At 44.9% G+C, this 22,719-nt stretch overlaps 2 protein-coding genes across 2 annotated transcripts; both read left to right on the top strand.

Annotated features, from left to right (window-relative positions):
• Positions 1-855: 855 nt before the first annotated feature.
• LOC143838344 (arf-GAP with dual PH domain-containing protein 1-like) lies at positions 856-17,968 on the top strand. The gene is made up of 11 exons (XM_077339496.1): positions 856-1,172; positions 2,864-2,994; positions 4,405-4,496; positions 5,055-5,137; positions 7,224-7,336; positions 9,627-9,773; positions 10,997-11,080; positions 11,859-11,921; positions 13,619-13,690; positions 15,815-16,046; positions 17,498-17,968. Exons 1-11 carry the CDS (start codon positions 1,082-1,084, stop codon positions 17,524-17,526), a joined length of 1,137 nt encoding a protein of 378 aa, XP_077195611.1. The 5' UTR covers positions 856-1,081; the 3' UTR covers positions 17,527-17,968.
• A 2,226-nt stretch (positions 17,969-20,194) lies between these two features.
• LOC143839118 (urotensin-2 receptor-like) lies at positions 20,195-22,719 on the top strand. Its single transcript, XM_077340944.1, has 2 exons — positions 20,195-20,638; positions 20,751-22,719. Exon 2 carries the CDS (start codon positions 20,839-20,841, stop codon positions 21,892-21,894), a length of 1,056 nt encoding a protein of 351 aa, XP_077197059.1. The 5' UTR covers positions 20,195-20,638; positions 20,751-20,838; the 3' UTR covers positions 21,895-22,719.

Below are 22,719 nucleotides of genomic sequence, written 5' to 3'. Positions count from 1 at the left end.
AAAGAGTGTATGCAGAGCACATACCTTTTTTGTGGCCTTGGTAACAACAGTATCTGGATTTGTGGGCATCCCAGACAGCACATCATGGGATGAATTTTTGAGATTTTCCATCCCCATCTGTGACCATGCACAGACCATTTCACAGCTGACAAGAAAAGCCTAGTATTGACAGAGCCTCGACATGACGAACACTAGAATCTCCAGATGACAGAGATCAGTTCCCCTGGACTGGAGGACATGGCTGCTTTGGAAGTTAGACTGAATGGCATCATATTCCCACTGAGTTCCCTCCATTGTCCCCTGGCTTCCACACTTCCCCCAAAATTCTAGGAATTTCCCTAGTCATATTTGCCATGACTCAGATAGTCCCCTTCCCAATGCTTCTGTCGACTCAGATGCCCTCTCTTTTAAAAGAATAATCTGGTCACCCACTGCTGCTGCACAGATTGAATTTTGGTTATCTTCTACAACTGCGATTCAGAGAGATTATGAAGGCAGAAGCTGGGAATGGAAAGGTAGGGTTTGGCAAAGGGAAGGACCTCAACAGCATGTAATAGCATGAAGTTCACCCTCCAAAAGCAGCTATTTTCTCCAGGGGAGCTGATCTCTTTGTTCTGGAGATTAAGTTGTAATTCCACAAGATCTCCAGGTTCTGCCTGGAGGTTGGCAAGCCTATAATCATGGTTCTCTTATCGAATGCTGGCATAGTAACATATTGTGTTGTTAAGGGGCCAATGTGGACAGTGTTGCATTTATCAGTTTGCGTGCTGCCAGTGCGTGGCTTGTCCTTTAGCTGTAAGAGATGTGGAAAAACCGGTTTCGTGGTTCATAACTGTACTTCCTTTTGCACCCACAGGCTTGGCTTCCTTTGCTGCTGCTCCCTGAGCCCAGCTCACCTCAGCCTGAATCTGTTTTGCTACAGCCAGCTTCTACCACCACAGCTGCTCCTGCATACATTATCCTAGCGTCCACACTTCACACACAAAAAGCCCCCTCAAATTCTTTCTTTTGTGAGGTAAAAGTGTGACTGCAGGTGTACAGAGAGCCAGTTCTGTGCAGCTTAGAGGACCCCATACTACAAATGGCAGCAAAAAATCACAGGAATGGTATGGCCCTCAAGGAAGTGTGGAGGAGAGAAGAAAACGCCTTGTGTGCCGACTGTGGGAAACCTGGTAAGTCCCTATTTGTATGGAGAATGAAGGGCGGAGGAGAGGGCACAGAGGGTATCTGGCTAGATCAAGCGATTCTGTCTTAGGGGGAAGCAGAGGAAGGAGCAGCTACCATAAAGAGCTCTAGGGTCAGAGATATTGAATATGTTGAGCCTGGTGAAGTCAGATCACCTGCCAGTGTAGGTAATGCTGTGCACAGTTGTGCTTAAAATATATGTATTCTGTGCAAAGAACAACTGTTTATACAGATTTGTTGTGTAGTTACTGGGTCTCTACAATGGAGATCCCATCAGCTTACCTCCTCCATTTTATCCTCCCAACACAAATTCTCAGAGGTGGGATAGCTTGAGGGGCAGGGGAGAGATTGGCCCAAACTTCCTTGGCACGGTGGGGATTTGAACCCAAGACTTCCAGATCCTAATCCATCTGTCTCCCTATCCGCTGTACCATGTTTGCTCAGCAACTTGTAGAAATCATGCAAATTATGTGAGTGTACACATATTTGAGAATTTATTTGGTTCCTGCTAATCATGAAGAGGATAGAAATCTCAGCTACTGACCACAGGCTGGGCTGTTCAGTTCCGACAAGGAGTTATCGTATGTACTTTTTTGTTTGTTTGTGGCCCGTTCACTTCTCCTTTCTAAGCATGCAATGGGAAGCTTCAAGATGAGAAGATTATCCTCCTTGAAGTGACTGGGAGGACATGACTGGCCCCAGTCCTGTTAAATTATCCGCATTCAGCTGAGCTCTGAATCAGCTCCGCCACAGACTATAGCTTGTAACTTTGCTCAGATTGTGTGTGTCCTGGACCCTGTTTCGAAAACAAAGATTATGACTTCCTTCAAACCTAGGACTATGGACGCTTTGAGGCACCCTTGGTGACAGAGCACCTTATTAACGCTGTAGGATTCTAGAGCAGGCTTTTTCAGCCAGGATTTAGTGAAACCCTGGGATTTCTTGCTGGCCCTGGAACGGTTTCCTGAATGGGTGGGAGTTAATTTTTAATATATTTTTAAAATTTGTTGAGCATTTATTGAGTGATATGAACATCAACCCGCTCTCCCAAAATGGCCAATGATGGGCTGGAGGGGGTGGGGAGGGTCCCCAGGTGGTCATGTATACAGCTCTGCTTCCCAGCCTTATTCTGCATGATCATGCCACTTCTGGGGTTTCTCAAAGCTTTAAGAATGTTTGAGCGGTTTCTCAATGGTAAAAAGTTGAAAAAGGCTGATCTAGATAGTGAAGCTATGCTTCAGGAAGGTGGGAATCTGAAAGCTTGGAGGTAAATAATTGGCCTTACTGGTCCTTTTATTCTGATTCTCACCATAACTTTTACTGCCTCTCAGCCTTTGAAGAAACATGAGTAATAAATTAAGATTATAATCAGCAGTACCCAAATCTTTACCTAAGGATTTTGATCGCCACTGTGGGATGGGAGGTGAATTTCCTCCAGGCCAGGCTGGATTTTGGAGATTTTTGGTGGGGGGATCACTTGGGCATGAAATTGGGGCCACTGTGGTGGGCAGGTAGTTGTGAGTTCCTACATTGTGCAGGGGGTTGGACTAGATGACCCTGGAGATCCCTTCCCACTCTATGATCCTATGATTATTTGCTTCTACTCAGACACACTGGTGATTCAGGAATAGCCCTCTATGTCAAATACCAATCTTCCAACCCCTTCTATTCCACTCAGATCCTGACTGGGCCTCCTACACTTTGGGGGTCTTCATCTGCTTAGACTGTTCAAGGATCCATTGCAATATTCCCAGTGTCAGCACAGTTAAGTCGCTAACGATGGACCGTTGGGATGAAGCACAGGTGCAGGTACATTTGTCTTTGAGGAGTGTTTTGCTCCAATCTTACATCTGGAACATGCCTACTTCTTCCCCTTTCCACTCTGTGACATCGATACAGAAATTCTACTATCCTAAGGATTGATGTTCAGAGGGCTGTTTTTGAGGTGCCCAAATAAATCCAGGTAGAAAGTAACTAGTTAAGAGCCAGTGTTGTTTTTCTGAAGCAAATGTTCCCTTATTTGCAAAGCAAAACAATCTGGAAATGCCTGGGAAGACACTGAATCCTGCTGTATTGCATAATATTTAACCATAGAAAATTTTCAAGTTCTTTTTAGTCCTATAACTGTTTATTGTATTAACAAGTCTGGATTAACTATTATGCTATGTATTCTACAGAGCCTTCACTCATAAAGAAGCTAACCAATGTGAAATTTATGCTCTCTAAAACAAGGTTCTTTAAAATTCTCTGTCCTGCCTTACCTCAAGAAAGGAGCAGTGGAGAGAATAATAAGACTTTTTAAAGTACTGGTTGCCTGGCCAGCTTGAGGAGCAAAATACAATTTATACAAAGGCATTGGAGCTAGGCCAGTAAGAGATAATTATGTTTTTGCTCAGTGAAAGAGCGCCAGCATCGGGAGGGAACTGTACCTTTAACAGTTGCATGGGAGGGAGTCTCTGAAGTGTAGCTAATTCAATCAGTACTGTGAGGGGAAAAGTCCCACCATGCAGAGTTCAGCTTCTGTGAGACTTAAAGCCTCCCTCAGGGTCAAGGCTGTTCTAGGGCCTTTTCAACAACAGATTCACACGGTTCCCTTGCTGGCATCTGGTGCTTTGCAAAATAACTTTCAAAGTCACATTTCAACAGGGAGATTCTTTAAAAACCTCAAGTGTGCATTTAAAGCCATCATACATAATGGCTTTAAATGTGCACTTGAGGTTTTTAAAGCATCCCCCTGTTGCAATGTGACTTTTAATGTTATTTTGCAAAGCACCAGATGCCAGCAAGGGAGCGTGTTAATCTGTTGTCGAAACAACAAAAGGTAGCCTTGTGGCACCTTCGGCTAACGGATTTATTGTAGCATAAGTCTTTTGCTTGTTTTCCTAAAATAAAATGTGTATCTATTGTGCTAGATAAATACACCAGAATATTTTAAAAGGGATGAATGCAACAAATACACTTGCTTGCAAAGACATGCACTACAGGGGGGATCTGCCAGAGAGTGGCAGCCCCCTACTTGAGTGAATGCTGAGTGGCCTAGTTACCCTTGCCATAGTGAGTGTGAAATGGCCCTTAGCTCAATAGTGTGAAGTCCCAGAGAAGGATTCAGAGGCATGTCCCTCCACTGTTTGCAGGTAGGAAGGTTTCACAGATGTTAGGAGGAGGAACATTAATAGAGAAGAGAATACAGGCTCATTTGTTCATCTTCTTGCATTACAGTTCTTGGCCCAGCATGGGAATGCAGTGGCCAGAGCCACATATGAAGCCCATGTTCCTATTTATTATTACCATCCAGTGCACACTGACTGCCAGTAAGTACCATAAATTCATCTGGGAGGTGGGCAAAGGGATGTGGATGTTATGGGCTTTCCCTGCCTATCGGTTTAGAAAGGGCTGTAACTCAGAGGCAGAGCATCTGCTTTGCACATAGAAAGTTCCCAGTTCAACCCCTGCTGTCTCCACTAGTAGGTGATGTGAATGCTCTCAACCCTAGGCAACTGCTGGTCAGAGCAGAATAAAGGTAAAGGTAAAGGTATCCCCTGTGCAAGCACCGAGTCATGTCTGACCCTTGGGGTGACGCCCTCTAGCGTTTTCATGGCAGACTCAATACGGGGTGGTTTGCCAGTGCCTTCCCCAGTCATTACCGTTTACCCCCCAGCAAGCTGGGTACTCATTTTACCGACCTCGGAAGGATGGAAGGCTGAGTCAACCTTGAGCCGGCTGCTGGGATTGAACTCCCAGCCTTATGGGCAAAGCTTTCAGCCTTACCACTCTGCGCCACAAGAGGCTCCTCAGAGCAGAATAGTATTATCTAAATAGACAAGTGGTCTCAGTTTCAGGAAGCTTCATGTATTATGTTGTCCCCACAGACTCCTAAGAGAGCAATGGATACAAGCCAAATACCAACGAAAGGAATTCGTGGAGCCAGGAAAACACCTGCCGTTTTCCAAAGGTAACTATTCTGTAAAGGCATCAGTCCTGTTGAATATTTTTTTCAATAGCCTTGGGACACAATACAAAGGTATCGTCCCGCATTACAATTTCAGTGCAATTTTCATAGGTCTGGAATGAGACTGGTGGTTGTGCTGTACTTCGGATACAGAAGAGAGATTTTCAACCGGGGAGGCTTTCCTTAGGCATATCACCACAAGGACAGGAGAAGTCACACCTAGTGGAATTCCCCCTTCAAGGGCAAGTTGCTATTTGTTATCCTGGCAGATTTTGGACAGTCCCTTAGTTCACCATATTAGCTGGACAAAATAGGCCAATGGGTCAGGTCTTACAACCTTGTCAGCTCTAACACTGTGTTTAAATAATCAAAACAAATCAAACTGGCAGATGTTACTTCTGTCTAGCAATACCGTATCATCTTACCCTGCGCTATCAGATTCTAGAGAGGCAGGGAGGGGGGTGACCAATAACCACATAATGGGTTTTATTTCTATAAAACAGCTCCCTCTGAGAGCAAAACTACATGGTGCGGGAGGGGCAGGCTGCCACTCAAAACAGCAGCCCACTTTTTTTCGTTCTCTTCCCTTTCCTCACCACATAATAAAAAGTTGCACTTAACTCAGCATGTTTTGCATTTCCCTTCTTCCACTTCACCTATTGGGAGGGAAAGCATAAGAAGTGATGTCACCACAAGGATAAACGTTGCTATGCCTTGCAGAGTTAGGAATAAATTTATATGGGGGTAGAATTTTCAGCAGCAGCCCCCTCTGTTTTCATCATCTGTTCTTCTGCCCTGAGAGACTCTGTGTTTTGAAATGTATGCTGCTGCTTGTTCACAGCAAGGGCCCTTTAATGCAAATACAAAATTCTTATTGACTGCCTAGGTATACCTTCTAAGGCAGGGGTAGTCAACCTGTGGTCCTCCAGATGTCCATGGACTACAATTCCCACGAGCCCCTGCCTGCTGGCAGGGGCTCATGGGAATTGTAGTCCATGGACATCTGGAGGACCACAGGTTGACTACCCCTGTTCTAAGGAATCACTTATCAGCTTGGTCAATAATATGTTTCCTCCTTGTGTCCCAAGGCCCTGAAGATCCTGAAATATTATGAATGTGTGGAAGCCCTAGTGGCAGGAGACCTGAAAATGGCCCACCCCCAAAGTGACAGGACACAGCCATGAAAAGCTCTCATTGGTGAACTCTGATAGCACCATTCTCCCTGCCTACATGCACATATGTGAAAAAACCACAAAGGCAGAGTAAGGCCTTTGTAGAATGGTAGCTTACGAAATGGCGCCATTAAATAGCACCATCTTTTTGTGTGAAAACCACAAAAAAAGATACTGAGGCTGAGGACCTGCAGACAGGAAATCAGCGCTGTAGCCCTCAGCATCCAGCCTCTTCCACCTGTCAGAGGGTATGAGACTGGCACAGAAGAAACAGTGAGAATGTAGAGAGCGGGGATTTTCTTTCGCACCCCTGAATGAGGAGTAGGGGAGAGAAGCAAAGTTTCAGGTCCAGTTCCTAGTTTCCCACCATCTTTCCTCAGAAATTCAACAGCTGGAATATGCAGGAGCACTGAAAGAAGAAAGGAGCCAGCTTGGTGTAGTGGTTAGGAGCAGTGGCTTCTAATCTGACGAGCCGGGTTTGATTCCCCACTCCCCCATATGCAGCCAACTGGGTGACTTTAGGCTCTCCACAACACTGATAAAGCTGTCCTTGACCATGTAGTAATATCAAGACTCTTTCAGCCTCACCTACCACAAAGGGTGTCTGTGGCGGGGAGAGGAAAGGGAAGGTGATTGTGAGCTGCTTTGAGACTCTTTCTTATAAAGAAAAGCAGCCTATAAAAACCAACTCTTAGCAACTACAAATCAAATAACCTTGTTACATATTCCTTAAGATATACTGTTTCTCCTCTTCACCACCTGCCTGCATAAATAGATGGTTGGGGGAGAAAATTGCTTTTCCGAAACAGAGTTTTGGAGTGAAACAATTTTGCCATGGAGTTTGGAAGAATAATAAGAGCTGCCTAATATTGCTCTGGTCTTTGCCTACATCTTCTGAGTTGTATTTCCTTTTCTAGGTCTGAAAGAAGGGATCCTGTGGAAAAGAGGCAGAGACAATGGGCAGTTTTTTCCACGTAGGTTCCTCTTGTCTGAGAAAGAAGGGTGTCTCAAGTATTTCACCAAACAGGATGTGAGTAAATATCTGCTTTCTGGTATGGCTTTTTGTCACTTGGTTGGGGCTTGGGTTGTATTTTGAGTCTTACTGATGTTTTTGGACTGAGATGTTGAATCGGTATGGAGGAGCCTCTATTTTCTCCAGCATTTCCATTCGTAAGGACCAGGCAGTAAGCGATGTGAAGGACCACTGCCTGTGTCTATGAAGAGCTGCTGCTGCCATAAGTGGACACTACAGATCTGATTCAGTACAAGGCAACTTAGTGGGTGTTCAAGCAATGAGGCTGCTGTTGTTAAGCTTTTGCAATTTTTTTTTTAAGTCTCTTAACTTTTCTTAGAAGGGTAAGGTATACGGCAAATATGAAGCTGCCTTCTATCAAGTCAGACTGTTAAGATCAGTAGCATCTGCTCTGGCTGGTGGTGGTCAGTGTCTTAGGCAGAAACACAACCTTCCGTTCAGAGTGGAAAGCCTATGCTCTATCACTGAGTCACAGGCCTTGCTTTAGCTATTGTATGTTTAGCTATTGTGTGACCTTATACTCTGTCAAGAGATTTCTTAATAAGTTGAAGTGGGTCCTTAAATATAAAAACCGTCCCTTGAAGAAGCTGTAGGCAAAACGTGTCGGGACTTGTGTGAAATAAGAATAAAAGAATTTTTTCGCACTCAAAAAGTTGTTGTCAATGGTGTTTCATCAGACTGGAGAGAGGTGAGTAGCGGGGTACCTCAGGGTTCGGTGCTCGGCCCGGTACTTTTTAACATATTTATTAATGATCTAGATGAGGGGGTGGAGGGACTACTCATCAAGTTTGCAGATGACACCAAATTGGGAGGACTGGCAAATACTCCGGAAGATAGAGACAGAGTTCAACGAGATCTGAACACAATGGAAAAATGGGCAAATGAGAACAAGATGCAATTTAATAAAGATAAGTGTAAAGTTCTGCATCTGGGTCAGAAAAATGAAAAGCATGCCTACTGGATGGGGGATACGCTTCTAGGTAGCACTGTGTGTGAACGAGACCTTGGGGTACTTGTGGATTGTAAACTAAACATGAGCAGGCAGTGTGATGCAGCGGTAAAAAAGGCAAATGCCATTTTGGGCTGTATCAACAGAGGCATCACATCAAAATCACAAGATGTCATAGTCCCATTGTATACGGCACTGGTCAGACCACACCTGGAGTACTGTGTGCAGTTCTGGAGGCCTCACTTCAAGAAGGACATCGATAAAATTGAAAGGGTACAGAGGAGAGCGACGAAGATGATCTGGGGCCAAGGGACCAAGCCCTATAAAGATAGGTTGAGGGACTTGGGAATGTTCAGCCTGGAGAAAAGGAGGTTGAGAGGGGACATGATAGCCCTCTTTAAGTATTTGAAAGGTTGTCACTTGGAGGAGGGCAGGATGCTGTTTCTGCTGGCTGCAGAGGAAAGGACACGCAGTAATGGGTTTAAACTTCAAGTACAACGATATAGGCTAGATATCAGGAAAAAGTTTTTCTCAGTCAGAGTCGTTCAGCAGTGGAATAGGCTGCCTAAGGAGGTGGTGAGTGCCCCCTCACTGGAAGTCTTCAAGCAAAGGTTGGATACACACTTTTCTTGGATGCTTTAGGATGCTTAGGGCTAATCCTGCGTTGAGCAGGGGGTTGGACTAGATGGCCTGTATGGCCCCTTCCAACTCTATGATTCTATGATTCTATGATTCTATGATTCTATGACTGAAACTGAAGAGAGACGACTCTATACAAGTCCAATTTGGATATTTGTTATTGCCATATTGGTTTCCCAGTGTGTCTGTACTATTCTTAATTTGTCTCTTAACTGGGACCCACCCCGCCCAGTTCATTATTTTGGCTCTTGCATGAAACAGGACATTTCTCTGAAGTCCTTCTGCGGAGTGCATTCAAAACTGATTTTAGAAAAACATTTCTGCTCTTCTGGGGCTTGTTCACAGCAGTTCCCAAGCTTTTTATTAGGGATTGCCTCTACCCCTATGCTGGTTGTCTCCGTTTCTTAAACTAAGGTAAACCATAATTTTTGGGCAGTATTGTTTCTAATTACACATCTAAGAATTTTGTGGTTCACCCTAAAGGCTTATTTATTAATTAATTAATCACATTCATATTCCGCTGTTCCCAGCACAACTCAAGTTCCTGAGAGAATCACAGATTTAACATCCTGAAGATGGTAGAATTATATAAATAATATAAATATATATATTTAATATAAATAATAAAAAAATGTTTATTGGGATAGAAACACCATTTTGAAAACAGATGTGTACACTGCATTCTCTTCCCCCCCTCAGGCCAAAGAACCAAAAATAGTTATTAAAATTGACACTATCAACGCCACACTTCAGCCAGAGAAGATTGGGCACTCCAATGGCCTGCAGATCACCTATCTCAAAGATAACAAGACTCGCAACATCTTCCTCTACCATGAAGATGGAAAGGTATGTCCACCTAGCCTAACTATATGCTGTAGCATGACCAGAAAATGAGGGAGAAAACCTGGAGTCACTATATTAAATGAGGTTAGAGGCCTCAGGCCATCACAGGTTCCAGGCAGGATTTGCAATCTCTCCTCGTCTGGGAATTAGGACCTTCCAGGTTCAGGCAGGCTGGGCAATTACAGGAACTTACTCCCTCTTTCCATCTTCTCCCCAAGGTGAACACACGTATAGAAATAAGTTTAAGTATTGTTTGTAAAACTGTCTTTAGTAGGATATCTTCTAAGGTGGAAACAGAGGAGGATGTTTTTTCAGAGCTGTTTTGAAATATAGTTATAGGAGATGATCATAGACACTTGGATCTATAGTGTGCTTTGGGCTTTGTGTTCTTGGGTTTATTATGGCTGGGTGTTTTCCCTCCCTTTCACGATGCACGTCTGTTGGGTTTTCTTTATCATTCTGCATATTGCTCTGAGCCTTTCAGCACTCAGTTTGCTTTTGGGTTGCTGTAACCCTGGGTTTTCCAAGAGTGCTTTTGTGCTGATTTCCCCCTTGTGTTGTTTCCAAGCCAAAGGTAATTCAAAAGTGTAGTGATTCTTTTGGATTCCCCCCCAGCCCTTTTGTCAGCCCCTGAGGCTCACTTCCTGTCAACACAGAGGTTGTTCTACACAGTTTGCACCTTCCACAATTCAGATTGGTGTAGTGGTTAAGTGCAGCAGGCTCTAATTTGGTGAGCCAGGTTTGATTCCCCATTCCTGTTCATACAGCCAGCTGGGTGGCCTTGTCACAGTCCTGTTAGAGCTGTTTTCACAGAGCAATTCTGTCAGAGCTTTCTCAGCCCCGCCTACTTTACAGGGTATCTGTTGTGAGGAGAGAAAAGGAAGTTAATTGTCAGACACTTTGAGACTCCTCTAGGTAGTGAAAAGCGGGGTATAAAAATAAACTCTTCTTCATAATCCTCCTCCTTTCATGGATGTACAAACTGCATTTTCTTCTCTTTTTTAAATGTTTTCATTTTTTTTTACAAGTAACCCTCTCCTAAAAGTCACAACTGATGTACCACCCCAGTTTAGAAAAGCACAGAGGAAAAAGGATGGTGTTTGAATCCAAAGAAAAGATTAAAAGCTTACGGCTCTGAAAATCTGCAGTTAGTTGTGCATGCATAATGGGGCCTTGGTGACACTTATTCATAGCATTGTCCTTTCATGGCCTTTGTGTCTTCCCAGGAAATAGTAGATTGGTTCAATGCAATCCGTGCAGTGCTGTTCCACTATCTGAAGGTGGCCTTTCCAGTTGCCAGTGATAAAGAGGTATGAGAATTACAAGTAAGAATATATATCGACATGGTTCATCTTCTCAAATTCCAAATCTCATTGCTTCTAGTTCTTAAGCCAATTATGATCTGAGATGACACAGCCAGAATACACGTGTGTCCTTGGCCATACCATGTAAGCCTTTTTGGTATCTTGTATAAGATTACTTCTGCAGAGTTTTTGAATTTGTTTTTGTTGGGCTGGTGGGGAGGAATCCACATGACGTTGTCCCTAATCATTAACTTTCCATGTTTCCAGTCCACTTTGCTGCCGTCTTTTTGGAAAGATCGTAGTCAAAGTGAATCTAAATTGTCTGTGATAGGAAGGTGCATGTTTTAATGGTCCCATCCCAATTTCAATTGACAATCTTCCTCCTCTACCACCACTGGCTTTTTGCAAATTAACCAAAAATTCACAATCATGTTATAACATAATATTGCCATGATCATGTAACTTCTCTGAATTTCCAGGTTTTCATTTTAAGAAATAAGTATCTTGACCTTTTCTTGCAGAGATATAAGGGGAAAGTGGGGGAGATTATGGGGAGGGATGGCAGCTCTGATGGGTTAAGGCAAGGGAAATTGCTGTGGATTTGTAAATTCCTCTGCCTTTACAGCAGCCAGAAGAGCTGCCAGGAAACTGTGGCCAAGTGAAAGCAGCCAGCAGTGAGAATGCCTCCTCCAACCCCATTCTCCTGTTTAACCACATCTTTGATTTATATATCTTTCAGGGCATTCTGACAAATCAGTACCTTACACTCTTTATTTTGTTGTAGCTCAAGAGTCGGTTGACACGGAACTTCCTGAAAGAAGGTTACATGGAGAAGACTGGACCCAGGGTAGCCAATTTCTTTATTAATATTTTCTTTTTAAGATCTCAGAAACTGAAGACACGCTCACACAACTCAGGTTTAAACACTTAGTCCTCAATGCTATTAATCTTTGCTGCCAAATCTTTGCCAGCTTGGTGTAGTGGTTAGGAGTGTGGGGTTCTAATCTGACGAGCCGGGTTTAATTCTGCACTCCCCCACATGCAGCCAGCTGGGTGACCTTGGGCTCACGATGGCACTGATAAAGCTGTTCTGACCGAGCAGTGATATCAGGGCTCTCTCAGCCTCACCCACCTCACAGGATGTCTGTTGTGGGGAGAGGAAAGGGAAGGTGAATGTAAGCTGCTTTGAGACTTCTTTGGGTAGAGAAAAGTGGAACCAACTCTTCTTCTTCTTCTTCTTCTTCTTGCCCAAGTAAGGAGAGATCCTACAAGCTGTATTTTAACTTGGACTGGTCTCCTGGGTGAAGGAAGTTCCAGGGCTGGGGTTTAGCCCCCAGTAATACATGTTTGTGATGCTTCCTGTGCAAATTTTAGCAAAGCAGAGTACAATTATTTCCCCAGAACATTACCCAGTCCCTCTCCCTATTTCAGCTCGAATCCCACAAAGCCACCTAAACTGGTGGCTCTTAAGATATTGCCAAATGCTGCTCAGGCTTGGATTTTAGTTTCTGAGCACTGGAAACTGGATTCCCCTCTTGTAATATGTTTATAAAGCATCTTAGGGATTAGATACTGCAGATGCTTGTGGGATTACTATATTTTTAAAGGCAAGACCATAAAAGAGGAACGTACACAAAGGAAAGCAGGGGAAGATGCATAGGTTAAAAGTCAGAACTTTGGGACAAGGAAGTCATTCTGATGCTAAGAGTTCAAAAGAAAGTTCCAAAGGAGAGGAGCAATAGAGAAAGAGAAGTAATCAGAGGTTTTGGGAAGAGGAAAGCAGAGAGAAGACAAAAGTTAAAGGATATGCTGAGAATTTGCTGTGTACTGAATACAAAAAAAGAAGGCTCATTTCAGCACCCCTGCCAATGTTAACAGCCACTAGGAAGAGGAAATTGATTCCATTCAGAGGCTTTACCAAGATGACGAGTCAAAGTACATATGTCAGTGATGTGTAATTGAATTGCCCAAAAACACCAGTAGAGGGAGCAGTAATTTGGACTGGGTGTGCAGCCCTGGGAAAGGGGGCACTAACTCTTTTCCCCCATGCCATTTCTAAAGGAGAAGAGAGGTACCCGTTTTCTCTCCCTGTCCCTTACCATGCTCAGAAATAAGGAGAGCATTTTTTAATCAGGAAAATGGCCCAGGTAAAAAGGCAGACCATCTTCTCAACACCATGGCCCCAATTAATATCTGCCTCCCCGCCACACACAAAGCTGCTATTTGCCCACAAGGTGCATATTTTGGGGGATCCAGCCACCTACAGTCTGGCCATTTTTCTACCCTGACCAGTTTCACGTGATTGCTCTTGATGTTTGACTGCAGTAGGTCTGAACCTGAGTGCTACACTACTGAAGAATCAGTGAGAGTTTTCAGGGAAGTCTGAGATAGAAATGTAGTAATTCTACACACATTCCACCCCAAAACGACCACTATTCTATCAGGTGGATTTGAATGCAATTGAATGCAATTGTGGTGTCACTTCCCAATGCTGACCAGTAGAGGGCTTTCTTCTCTTAATCATGTCTGGGTTCTCTTCTGCAGCAAAAGGAACCCTTCAAGAAACGCTGGTTCTCACTGGACCATCGCAGATTGATGTACTTTAAGGATCCTTTGGTAAGCCAGACATCAAACTGAATTTTTCCTACCTCCTTTCAACCTAAATATGGCTGTTCTCTTGTTTAAACTGTGAATATAGGAGACAACTTATAGAAATGCAATCAGCGAGTTATTTGGTCCAGGCCTACTCTGAAGGGCTGGTGTCAAGCTCTTTTCACTCCAGCACAACTTGTAGCTCTTCTCATAATCTGGATGGATTTCTGTTGATTTCTGCACCACTGCCAAAGATATAGAGGGAGGCCACAGTAGTTTTCCTGTAGCTAACTGGCAGTTCTAAACAAGAGAGGAGGGACAATTCCTCAGAAGCCTAGGGCCATGAATCCATTCTTTCCATATAGTTAGTCATAGACACTGAGGATGCCTTGGCAAGGGTGTCTCTCTTCCCCAGGTTCTGTGCCACTCCCATCCTCCACCCCCTGCCTTAGAATAGGGCTGTTCCAGACAGAATATTAAATCCAGCTGCTGCTACAACAGGACAGCAAACTTCTAAAATGAGAAAGGGGAAGGGCAGAAGGCAGGAACATAAAATTCTCAAGTTGCCTATACCAGAGCACATAGTTGAAGATGAGGTTTTAGCATATAACTTTTTCTAGCAAGTTGCCATGTAAGAGACCTGGTCTGGGAGGGGTTTCTTAGGTTCCAGTTTAGGTCCTGGGCAAGGCTTAAGGCCTGATAAGAAAGGGATATTAAAAGATGGCACATATTCAGTTTTCTAGCTCCTCAAAGTCTCGAGGGACAAAGACTAGGTTTGAATCATAGACTGGTGCTTTCACAGCAGCCAAAGTACCCAACAACTGGTTGCATGATACCTCATTCAAAGCCAGAGAGCAAGGTCACCCTCCTCCTAGTGTCTTTGAGCGCCAGGGTGGCATGGTGGTTAAGAGGGGCGGACTCTAATCTGGAGAGCCTGGTTTGATTCCCCGCTCCTCCACATGCAGCTGCTGGGTGACCTTGGGCTAGTCACAATTTTCTTACAGCTGTTCTCACAGAGCAGTTCTCTTATTCTCACAAGGTGCCTGTTGTGGGGACAGGAAGAGGTGTATGTAAGCCGCTTTGGCCCCCCTTCATGTAGTGAAAAGCAGGGTATAAAGAAAGCAGCTTTTCTGCTGCTGCTTCAGAAGAGTGCCTTGGCAGTTCAGTTTCTCCAGCTTCATCTCCTGCTGGCTTCAGTCTCTCTCTCTCTCTCTCTCTCTCTCTCTCTCTCTCTCTCTCTCTTTTCCAATGGACCTTAGCAAGGAAACATGACTGTCTAGAAGTCAATAACACCAAAAACTGAAGAGGGTTTTGTCTCTTTTCTGAAGCAGCTTCTGAGACACTTCTGAATGCTCTCTTCAGCACCAAGCTCACAACACCACATGCCTGTACTTTGTCACCAGACCAGCCATGGTCTACTTGTGGTGGTCTGACCTGGAGCCTTCTGGGCCAGCGTCAGCCCTTGGATGTGCTGCCGGCTCTTTCTCTGCCTTTTACCAGCCTGGAGGCAAAAGGAGTGTGGATAAAACATAAGTGGTCTACAACCTGCAGCACAATGACATTGTAATATCGGAGAGCACAGGGATAAAATGTATCATTGCAGGTACAGATGACGCTTTACCCATCTCCCCTATGTCAATCTTGCCTTGCAAGAGGAAAACTAGCATAGGAGGCAAAAGGCTAAGTTGGAATTTTCTTTTCTTTGCCATATACTTTTTAAAAAACTGCAAAGGGATTTTGCAAGGAAATGTGACACTGTCCACCTTCAGTCCCATTCTGACTGAATATAGTAGAGCCCATTCTACTAATATAGTAGAATCAGAGTAGTAGAGCCCATTCTACTAATATAAGGCCCATTCCGCACACATTGGATAATGCACTTTCAATGCGCTTTGGCAGCCGGATTTTCCTGTACCAAACAGGAAAATCTACTTCTAAAGTGCATTGAGAGTGCATTATCTATTGTGTGCAGAATAGGCCTAGGGTTCTTATGCCTCATTTTTTTGCGCCTGGAGATTGTCACTTTAAGAGATGAAGCCACTGTTCGGTCTGCCCGCAGTCCCTTCAGGCTGCCCTTCCAGGAAAACTAGCTGGGGTCGAGCGGTTCTGCCACTGACATGAATCCTAACATTTTCTTCTACCACACAGGATGCTTTTGCTAAAGGTGAAGTATTTGTGGGCAGCAGAGAAAATGGGTACAGCGTCAAGCAAGGGCTGCCGGCAGGGGTTCAGGGGAGCTTCACCTGGCCACACGTCATCACCATTGTCACCCCTGACCGGGATTACCTTTTTACCTGTGAGACAGAGCGAGATCAGCAAGAGTGGGTTGCAGCCTTCAGCCGTGTTATAGAGCAGCCCATGACACCTCAGGAGTATGCAAGTAAGTGCCAGAGAAAGCCGTGCTTGTGTATCCTTTGCTCTGGGTCTATGTGTTTATTGATATTACTGAAAGCTGTGTTCCCCATTTTAAAAGGTGGCCAATGCAGCTTACAGCAAGATGAATAAAAACATATTTTGAAAACTATTAACATCATATAAGAATAATAGGAGATGAGTATTAATAATGATAATTCTTAACATTTAAATAGCACTTATTCAAGCACAAACATCCAAGGTGCTTCATGTGTGTTCTTAGCATAATCCCATGGAAATAAAGTGGAGACTGTGGGAAAAGGGGGTTTGCCTCAAGCACCACCAGGCAAGATTTTGAACCTTTGGGTTCACAGCTGAGTCATGAAGTACAAAGCCTGCCCCCCCCCCACAGCAGAATTCTGTCACATGTCTAAATCACACAGATTAAGTAAAAATGCACGTATTTACTCACATAGCTTGATATACTCTCTTTTTGTAAATTCCATGGAAGAGCGGAGAGCTGCACTGAACACAAAATGTTACTTTTGAAAACCCTTCCACCAGGCAATGCCCCATAGAGTTTGAACTGGGAGGGGTGGGTCCCAGTGAAGAGACAAATATAGAATAGTACAGACGTACTGGGAACCCCATATGGCAATAAAATGACTTGTATGAAATAAGAATTAAAGAATAACTGAAACTGAAGAGAGACGACTCTATATAAGTCCAATTTGGTTATTTTTATTGCCATATCGGTTTCCCAGTACTATTCTGTACTATTCCAGAGAGTTTGAGGCTTCTCATAGTTCCAAACTAGACATGACGATGTCCACAGGTCCAGCCTGAGGACACTGCCACTATTTTAGAAGAAGAAGAGTTGGTTCTTATGCCCCACTTTTCTCTACCCAAAGGAGTCTCAAAACAGCAGCCTTCCCTTTTGCTCCCCACAACAGACACTCTGTAAGGTAATTGGGGCTAAGAGAGCTCTAAGAGAACTGCGACTAGCCCAAGGTCGCCCAGCTGCCTGCATGTGAAGGAGAATGGAATCAAACCTGGCTCTCCAAATTAGAGGGTGCTGCTCTTAACCACTGCATCATGCTAGCTCTTTGAAGCCTAATGAGGCAATTTTAAAAGGCCAGACAGGTGTGGAAGGATGAGGGTCTCCCCCCCCCCTTATCAAGTGCTGGAATATTCATTCCTATGGCTGTTTTGGTGCTTGAAAGGGCTCGGGAAAGAACAAGAGTGCCTCATCCTGGAGGAATCAGGATCAAGTCCTCATAGCATTTCAAAATCACTTCACTGGGCTTTAGAATGGCAGCAGCATCCATCATGTCTGGCTTGTTGCACTCGCATAAAGGTCTAGAAACTTGTTTTAGAAAAAACAAACCGATGGCCAACACTTGAATTCTGTGCTGGTGCATTGCTGCAGAACTGCTGGTTTCCCCCCCCCCTCTAACGTAGTTTCTTCTTCTTCTACAGTTGAAGCTTATTTCAAGCTCAAGCCCTGAGGTTCAGGAAGAGAGAACTTGACGGCTAAACCATTTGACTTCCTTTCTCCACGAAGTATGGTGGGAATGAAACAAGTCCTTCACCTAATAAGCTGCTATACGGTACTCCAGTGTCTCATGAAGAGGAACACACTTCTTTAGATGTATGAACAATGTCTCTTCAAAGCAGACTGCATTTCCCCTTTAAACAATCCTCTTTGTTGGGGGAATGCGTTCATGTGAGATCACATCCAGCCCCAGCCCTTGATGTTCAGAAAGGCTGGCTTCAAAGGGACATCAGAGGATCCTGCCATCGCAGACTTTGGACAGGCAAAGGATTCAAGAATGCCAGGCACAGGAATTGATTTAGGGCCTGGTAAACTTGCTTCCTATTGGCCAATGTATATGGCTTGTTACTGCTTGCTCCTGAGTACTATTAAAGGCACCCAAAGGAATATGCAAAAACCCACTCAGTGTAATGGCTGTGCTGTGTACCTAACAGATGCTTGCTCTGTTTTGTGCTTGTTTCTGACTCGGCACTTTGCCTCTCACCCTCATTGTTCTGATCCTGCAGCTACCTTTCCCTAACAGGGGCTAGCACATACACCTGCACTGTGACCTCCCTGGATTCTGGCACCCCCCTGATCTTGAGATCCAGTGTGGTGAAGTAGTTAAAGAGTAGCAGACTGTAATTTCAAGAGCTGGGGTTGATTCCTGCCAACTTCCATGTGGGGGCCTGGAAACCTTCCGAAGATGAAAGAGAAAGAGACAGAAGATGAAAGAGGGGGAGGGAAAGGAAAAGGGAAGGAAGGCAAAACAGCTGCTTTGGAGGGGCATTGGCCTTCCTAACCCCACTGTCATACAACAGTGTAGATACTGTCCCCCCCTTTCCATTGAACTCCACATCTTCCAAAGGCCAGGCATGGAAGGCCATGAAGGGAAGGGCTGCTACCATCCCACCATCCCACCCTCCACATCTTCCAAAGGCCAGGCAGGGAAGGCTGCTGGGGATGGGTGGGCTACCACCTTCCTATCCCCCCCCCACATTTCCCAAATGCTGAGCCAGGCAGGGAAGGCCACAAGGGTATTGCCACCTTCCTGCCCCTTCCTCCACATCTCCCAAAGGCCAGGCTGGGTGGGGAAGGCCACAGGGGAGGTGTGTGTGTGCTGCTTCTTTCCCACCCATGCCTACATCTCCCAAAGTCCAGGCTACTTGGAGAAGACCATAGGGGATAGGCTGCCTTCTTCCCACCCATCCCCACCACACAAATTGCAGGCCAGTCAGGGAAGGGGGTGCTGCCTTCTTCCCACCTCCTCCTCCACATTTCCCAAAGGGAAGGCTGGGCAGTAAAGGCTGTGGGGGGTGGGTGAGCTGCCTCTTTTTCACCCCCACAACCACATCTCCTAAAGGCCAGATAAGGCAGGGAAGGTTGTAGGGAGGTTGCCTCCTTCCTCCCAAAGGACAAACTGGACAGGTAACGCTGTGGGGGGGTTGCCTCCTTTCAATCACCCCATCTCCCAAGGACCAAGCTGAATGAGGAAGGTGACTGGATCCCCCCAGCCCCTCTAAGGAGAGGGAGGAGGTGCAAAGAGCACTCAAGTGGCCAGTTGCATGACCATGAGGAAGTGTTGGGAGCCTAGGTCCTGTTAGGGAGGACTCCTCAGAGGAAAAGACTTGCCAGGATCTTCCACCTTCACCTGAGCTTCAGATGGATGAGAGCTTACTCCAGTCAGATGTTCAACAGAGAGCTCTGACCAGCAAGAGGGAATGGAGCTGCAGACAACCAGGGCTTAGATTCAGGAGCTCCTCATTCCTCTGCCCAGCCTCCAGCTGCAGCTCCCTGCCTTGTCAACCCACCTGGATCACGCCAGTGAGATTATAATTATGGCTCCTTGTCTTCCTGTCACATTGCTCTGATATTCTGTGACGTCCAGCCACTGTGGGACTCATGGGGATGGTCTCAGATCTGGAATGGGTGAAGGCCAGTGTTCTAGCTGCTTTTGGGATACTCTTGGGAATTGAAAATGCGGGGGGAGGAAAGTCCATAGAGCATTGCTACAATCCTGGTATGTTGCTGCTGACTGCATGGCATATTTGAAAAACGTCTTGTTCAAGTCAGTAAACACATGCCCACCAGAATCTACTACAAGCCTGTGTGTCTTTGTGCCAAAATTCCTGTGCCTGATGATTTCTGCAAATAACTCATCAGTTAGAATTCTCTCATCTTGGTGTTGAAAATCATTTGGATAGGGTTGACAAGAATCCTGATCATATATTTGAATGAAAAGACAGCATTTCCAAAGCAGGGGAACAGTTGACATCTTCAAAGTGTGTGTGTATGTGTGTGTGTGGGGGAAATAAAATAATGAAAATAGCTGCTCTTGAGGTAGGGCTGTCATACCACACTGTTGACATTTCATTTGTCTGTTTTTTTTCTTGCTGATATTTGCATATTCTGTGTCAGGGGTAGCCATGTTCATTGTCTCTCACAAATTTGGGAACTGATCTGGTTTATCTCATTTGCACTCTTTGTTCTTTTACATTCTGTTCTCTCTCTCTCTCTCTCTCTCTCCCTCTCTCTCTCTCTCTCTCTCTCTCTCTCCCTCTCTCTCGGCTGTATCAAAGTTATGGACTTTCTATTCCTCATGTTATGAGGCTGAGCAACAATAAAACAATAGAAAAGGGGGAGAAGGTAAGTAAAGACTGCATGAAGAGAGAAGAGACAAACTGCAGAGATAAGCAGACAAAAAATCAGAAAGCTGAAAACAGTTAAGTCCTGTGTAATTCCTCAGTGACTAGCTAAGAGTCCAGTAGCTACCACTGAGATACTTGACGCTTGAGTGCGAACCCATGAATCAGAAACATTCATCCACTCAGAAACAGATTATATCTCTGGATAGTGCAACAACTTTGCCTGGTTTCTCTCAGAGACGAAAAGAGAAGAAGAAGGTAAGGAAGAAATCTGCTCAGCTGCTGGAGGAAAATTTTCTTTATGAGCACAAACCACCTGAAGAACAAGGAAAGTCAAACAGAGAGCGGAGCATTCAATGATGGCAAAAAGCAGTGAGGTTTCAACGCAATCCGATTTGTGGACTGGGACAGACATGCTTCTTCCTGCTTCGCTCAGGATGGGTAAGAGGCATTGATGATTGTGGCACATAAAGAGGACCGAGGCCTCTTGATGACCTCTTATTTCATTTGAGACACAGATTGCTTCAAGTAATTTATATTTTTTACCCATCAGCACCTGTATTTCCCCAGCTGTTAATCTTCCCCTGCAGGATGGGTGTACCATAGTTCCTCCTAACATCAGAGTGCACCTTGAGTATTCAATGACGGCAGATCTCACTGAAGAATCTTCCTGGGGAAACTTCTCAGATGAGGGCAGGCTGGGAGAGGACAGTCCTGTCACAGGAGTCTTGGGCGCAATCCTCATCATTATGTTTCTGGTTGGGATGATAGGGAATATCTATGCACTGGTGGTGGCATTCAGTGGCCTGTCTGGCCGCTTCACTGGATCTTTGTGTGTGTACATAATCAACTTGGCCTTGGCCGACTTGCTCTACCTGTCCACCATCCCCTTTGTGGTCTGTACGTATTTTGCTCACAACTGGTTCTTTGGGGATTTGGGCTGCAGGATTTTGCTCAGTTTGGACCTGCTCACCATGCATGCTAGCATCTTCTTACTTACCACCATGAGCCTGGAGCGCTACTGGGCAGTGACAAAGCCACTGAGGGCCAGATGGGCTGGAAAGAGCTACCGCAAACTTGCCAGCGTAGCCGTATGGCTCCTCTCATTGTTGCTTAGCGTGCCCATGATGGTCATGATGCAGCAGCGGGAAGGCATCAGCCACAAACATATTTGCTTCCCCACATGGACTCCTGATGCTTTTCGAGTTTACCTCACAATTCTCTTCAGTACGAGCATCCTAGGGCCGGGGCTGATCTTGGGCATCGTGTATTCCTGCCTTGCCCAGGCCTATTGGACCTCCGTGAAAGTAATGCAGCCACGAGTGGTGGGCAGAGTCTTGAAACAGAAGCTGTTCTCCAGGATCTTCAGCATCATCGTAGCCTACTGGGCCTGCTTTGTACCATTCTGGGCCTGGCAACTAGCCAAGTTGTACCGGTCTGAGGATTTGAAGATTGGCCCTGCTGCTCAGGCTTACCTCAACTTTGGTGTGACCTGCTTGACTTACGGTAACAGCTGTATCAACCCATTCCTTTATACCCTGCTCACCAGGAATTACCATGAGTACATGGCAGCCCGTGGAGGGGAAAGGCAGGAAGGAGGAGGGCAGGTTCTCTTGAGAAGGAGGAAGTATGAAAAGTCCCAAGCAGACTGTATTCCTGGGCCTCAAAGGCTATGTTGGCACAAGGAGGAATGTTGAAATGAAGGCGGAAAAGGAAAATAATCAACTCCCAAGATACAGAAGGGTTCCCTGGCTACTCACTGTATTAAATATATTTGTAACCTTAAAGCTGTCTCTTCTCTTATGGAACTGCACCGCAATGATCTCCATTCAATTGGGGGTGCATTCATGCATTACTCAAGATAATCATTGCAGTTATCAGCTGACTGCCAAATCATGTGAAACTGTATTATGTTTTACTTTATATCACTTGACTATGTAGTGGAGAGGAATCATATGAGTTTCATTCCTGTGACCTTAGTTTGGATTTCCCGAGATGGTGCAACCCTCTTGGTAGGAAGAGCTATAGTTTAATGGTGGAGATTTACACTTATGAGGCTTAAGTCTCTTAGAAAGTATTATTATAGAACAAAAGCAGGAGACCTACAATGTCTTTTTTTTTGGTGTGTGTGTGGCGGGGGGGGGGGGGGAAGGAAACCTCATCCACTCTACTGGTTCCCCTACCCAATAGTATTTGAGCTTTCCTTCTCCCTCCACTACATACACATCTCAAAAGGGAAAATCGCAGCCATTTTGAATCACCTAAGGAATCACAGATTATTGCCTACATCTTCACTTAAAGAGATTTCAAGTAGCATAATAGGGAATACAGTGCTGGCTTAGATGGACCAGTCATATAATTGTTTATGCCAATATAGATCTGTATGAAAGCCAATACATTTTTGCTGCAGTATGAGCTCCACTACTTTTCCTTTACTTCTGGGTCTGAATCTTGAGATGATCCAGGCAGGCTTTTGTTGTTGTTACCAAGAAAGTTGGCATATTAATAAGATTAAGGGCTTA

Source organism: Paroedura picta, chromosome 5 (assembly GCF_049243985.1).
Source record: "Paroedura picta isolate Pp20150507F chromosome 5, Ppicta_v3.0, whole genome shotgun sequence".
In the NCBI taxonomy this organism is placed as follows: Eukaryota; Metazoa; Chordata; class Lepidosauria; order Squamata; family Gekkonidae; genus Paroedura; species Paroedura picta.
Note: the sequence above shows the minus strand (reverse complement) of the source record. Positions and strands in the feature narration are given on the sequence as shown.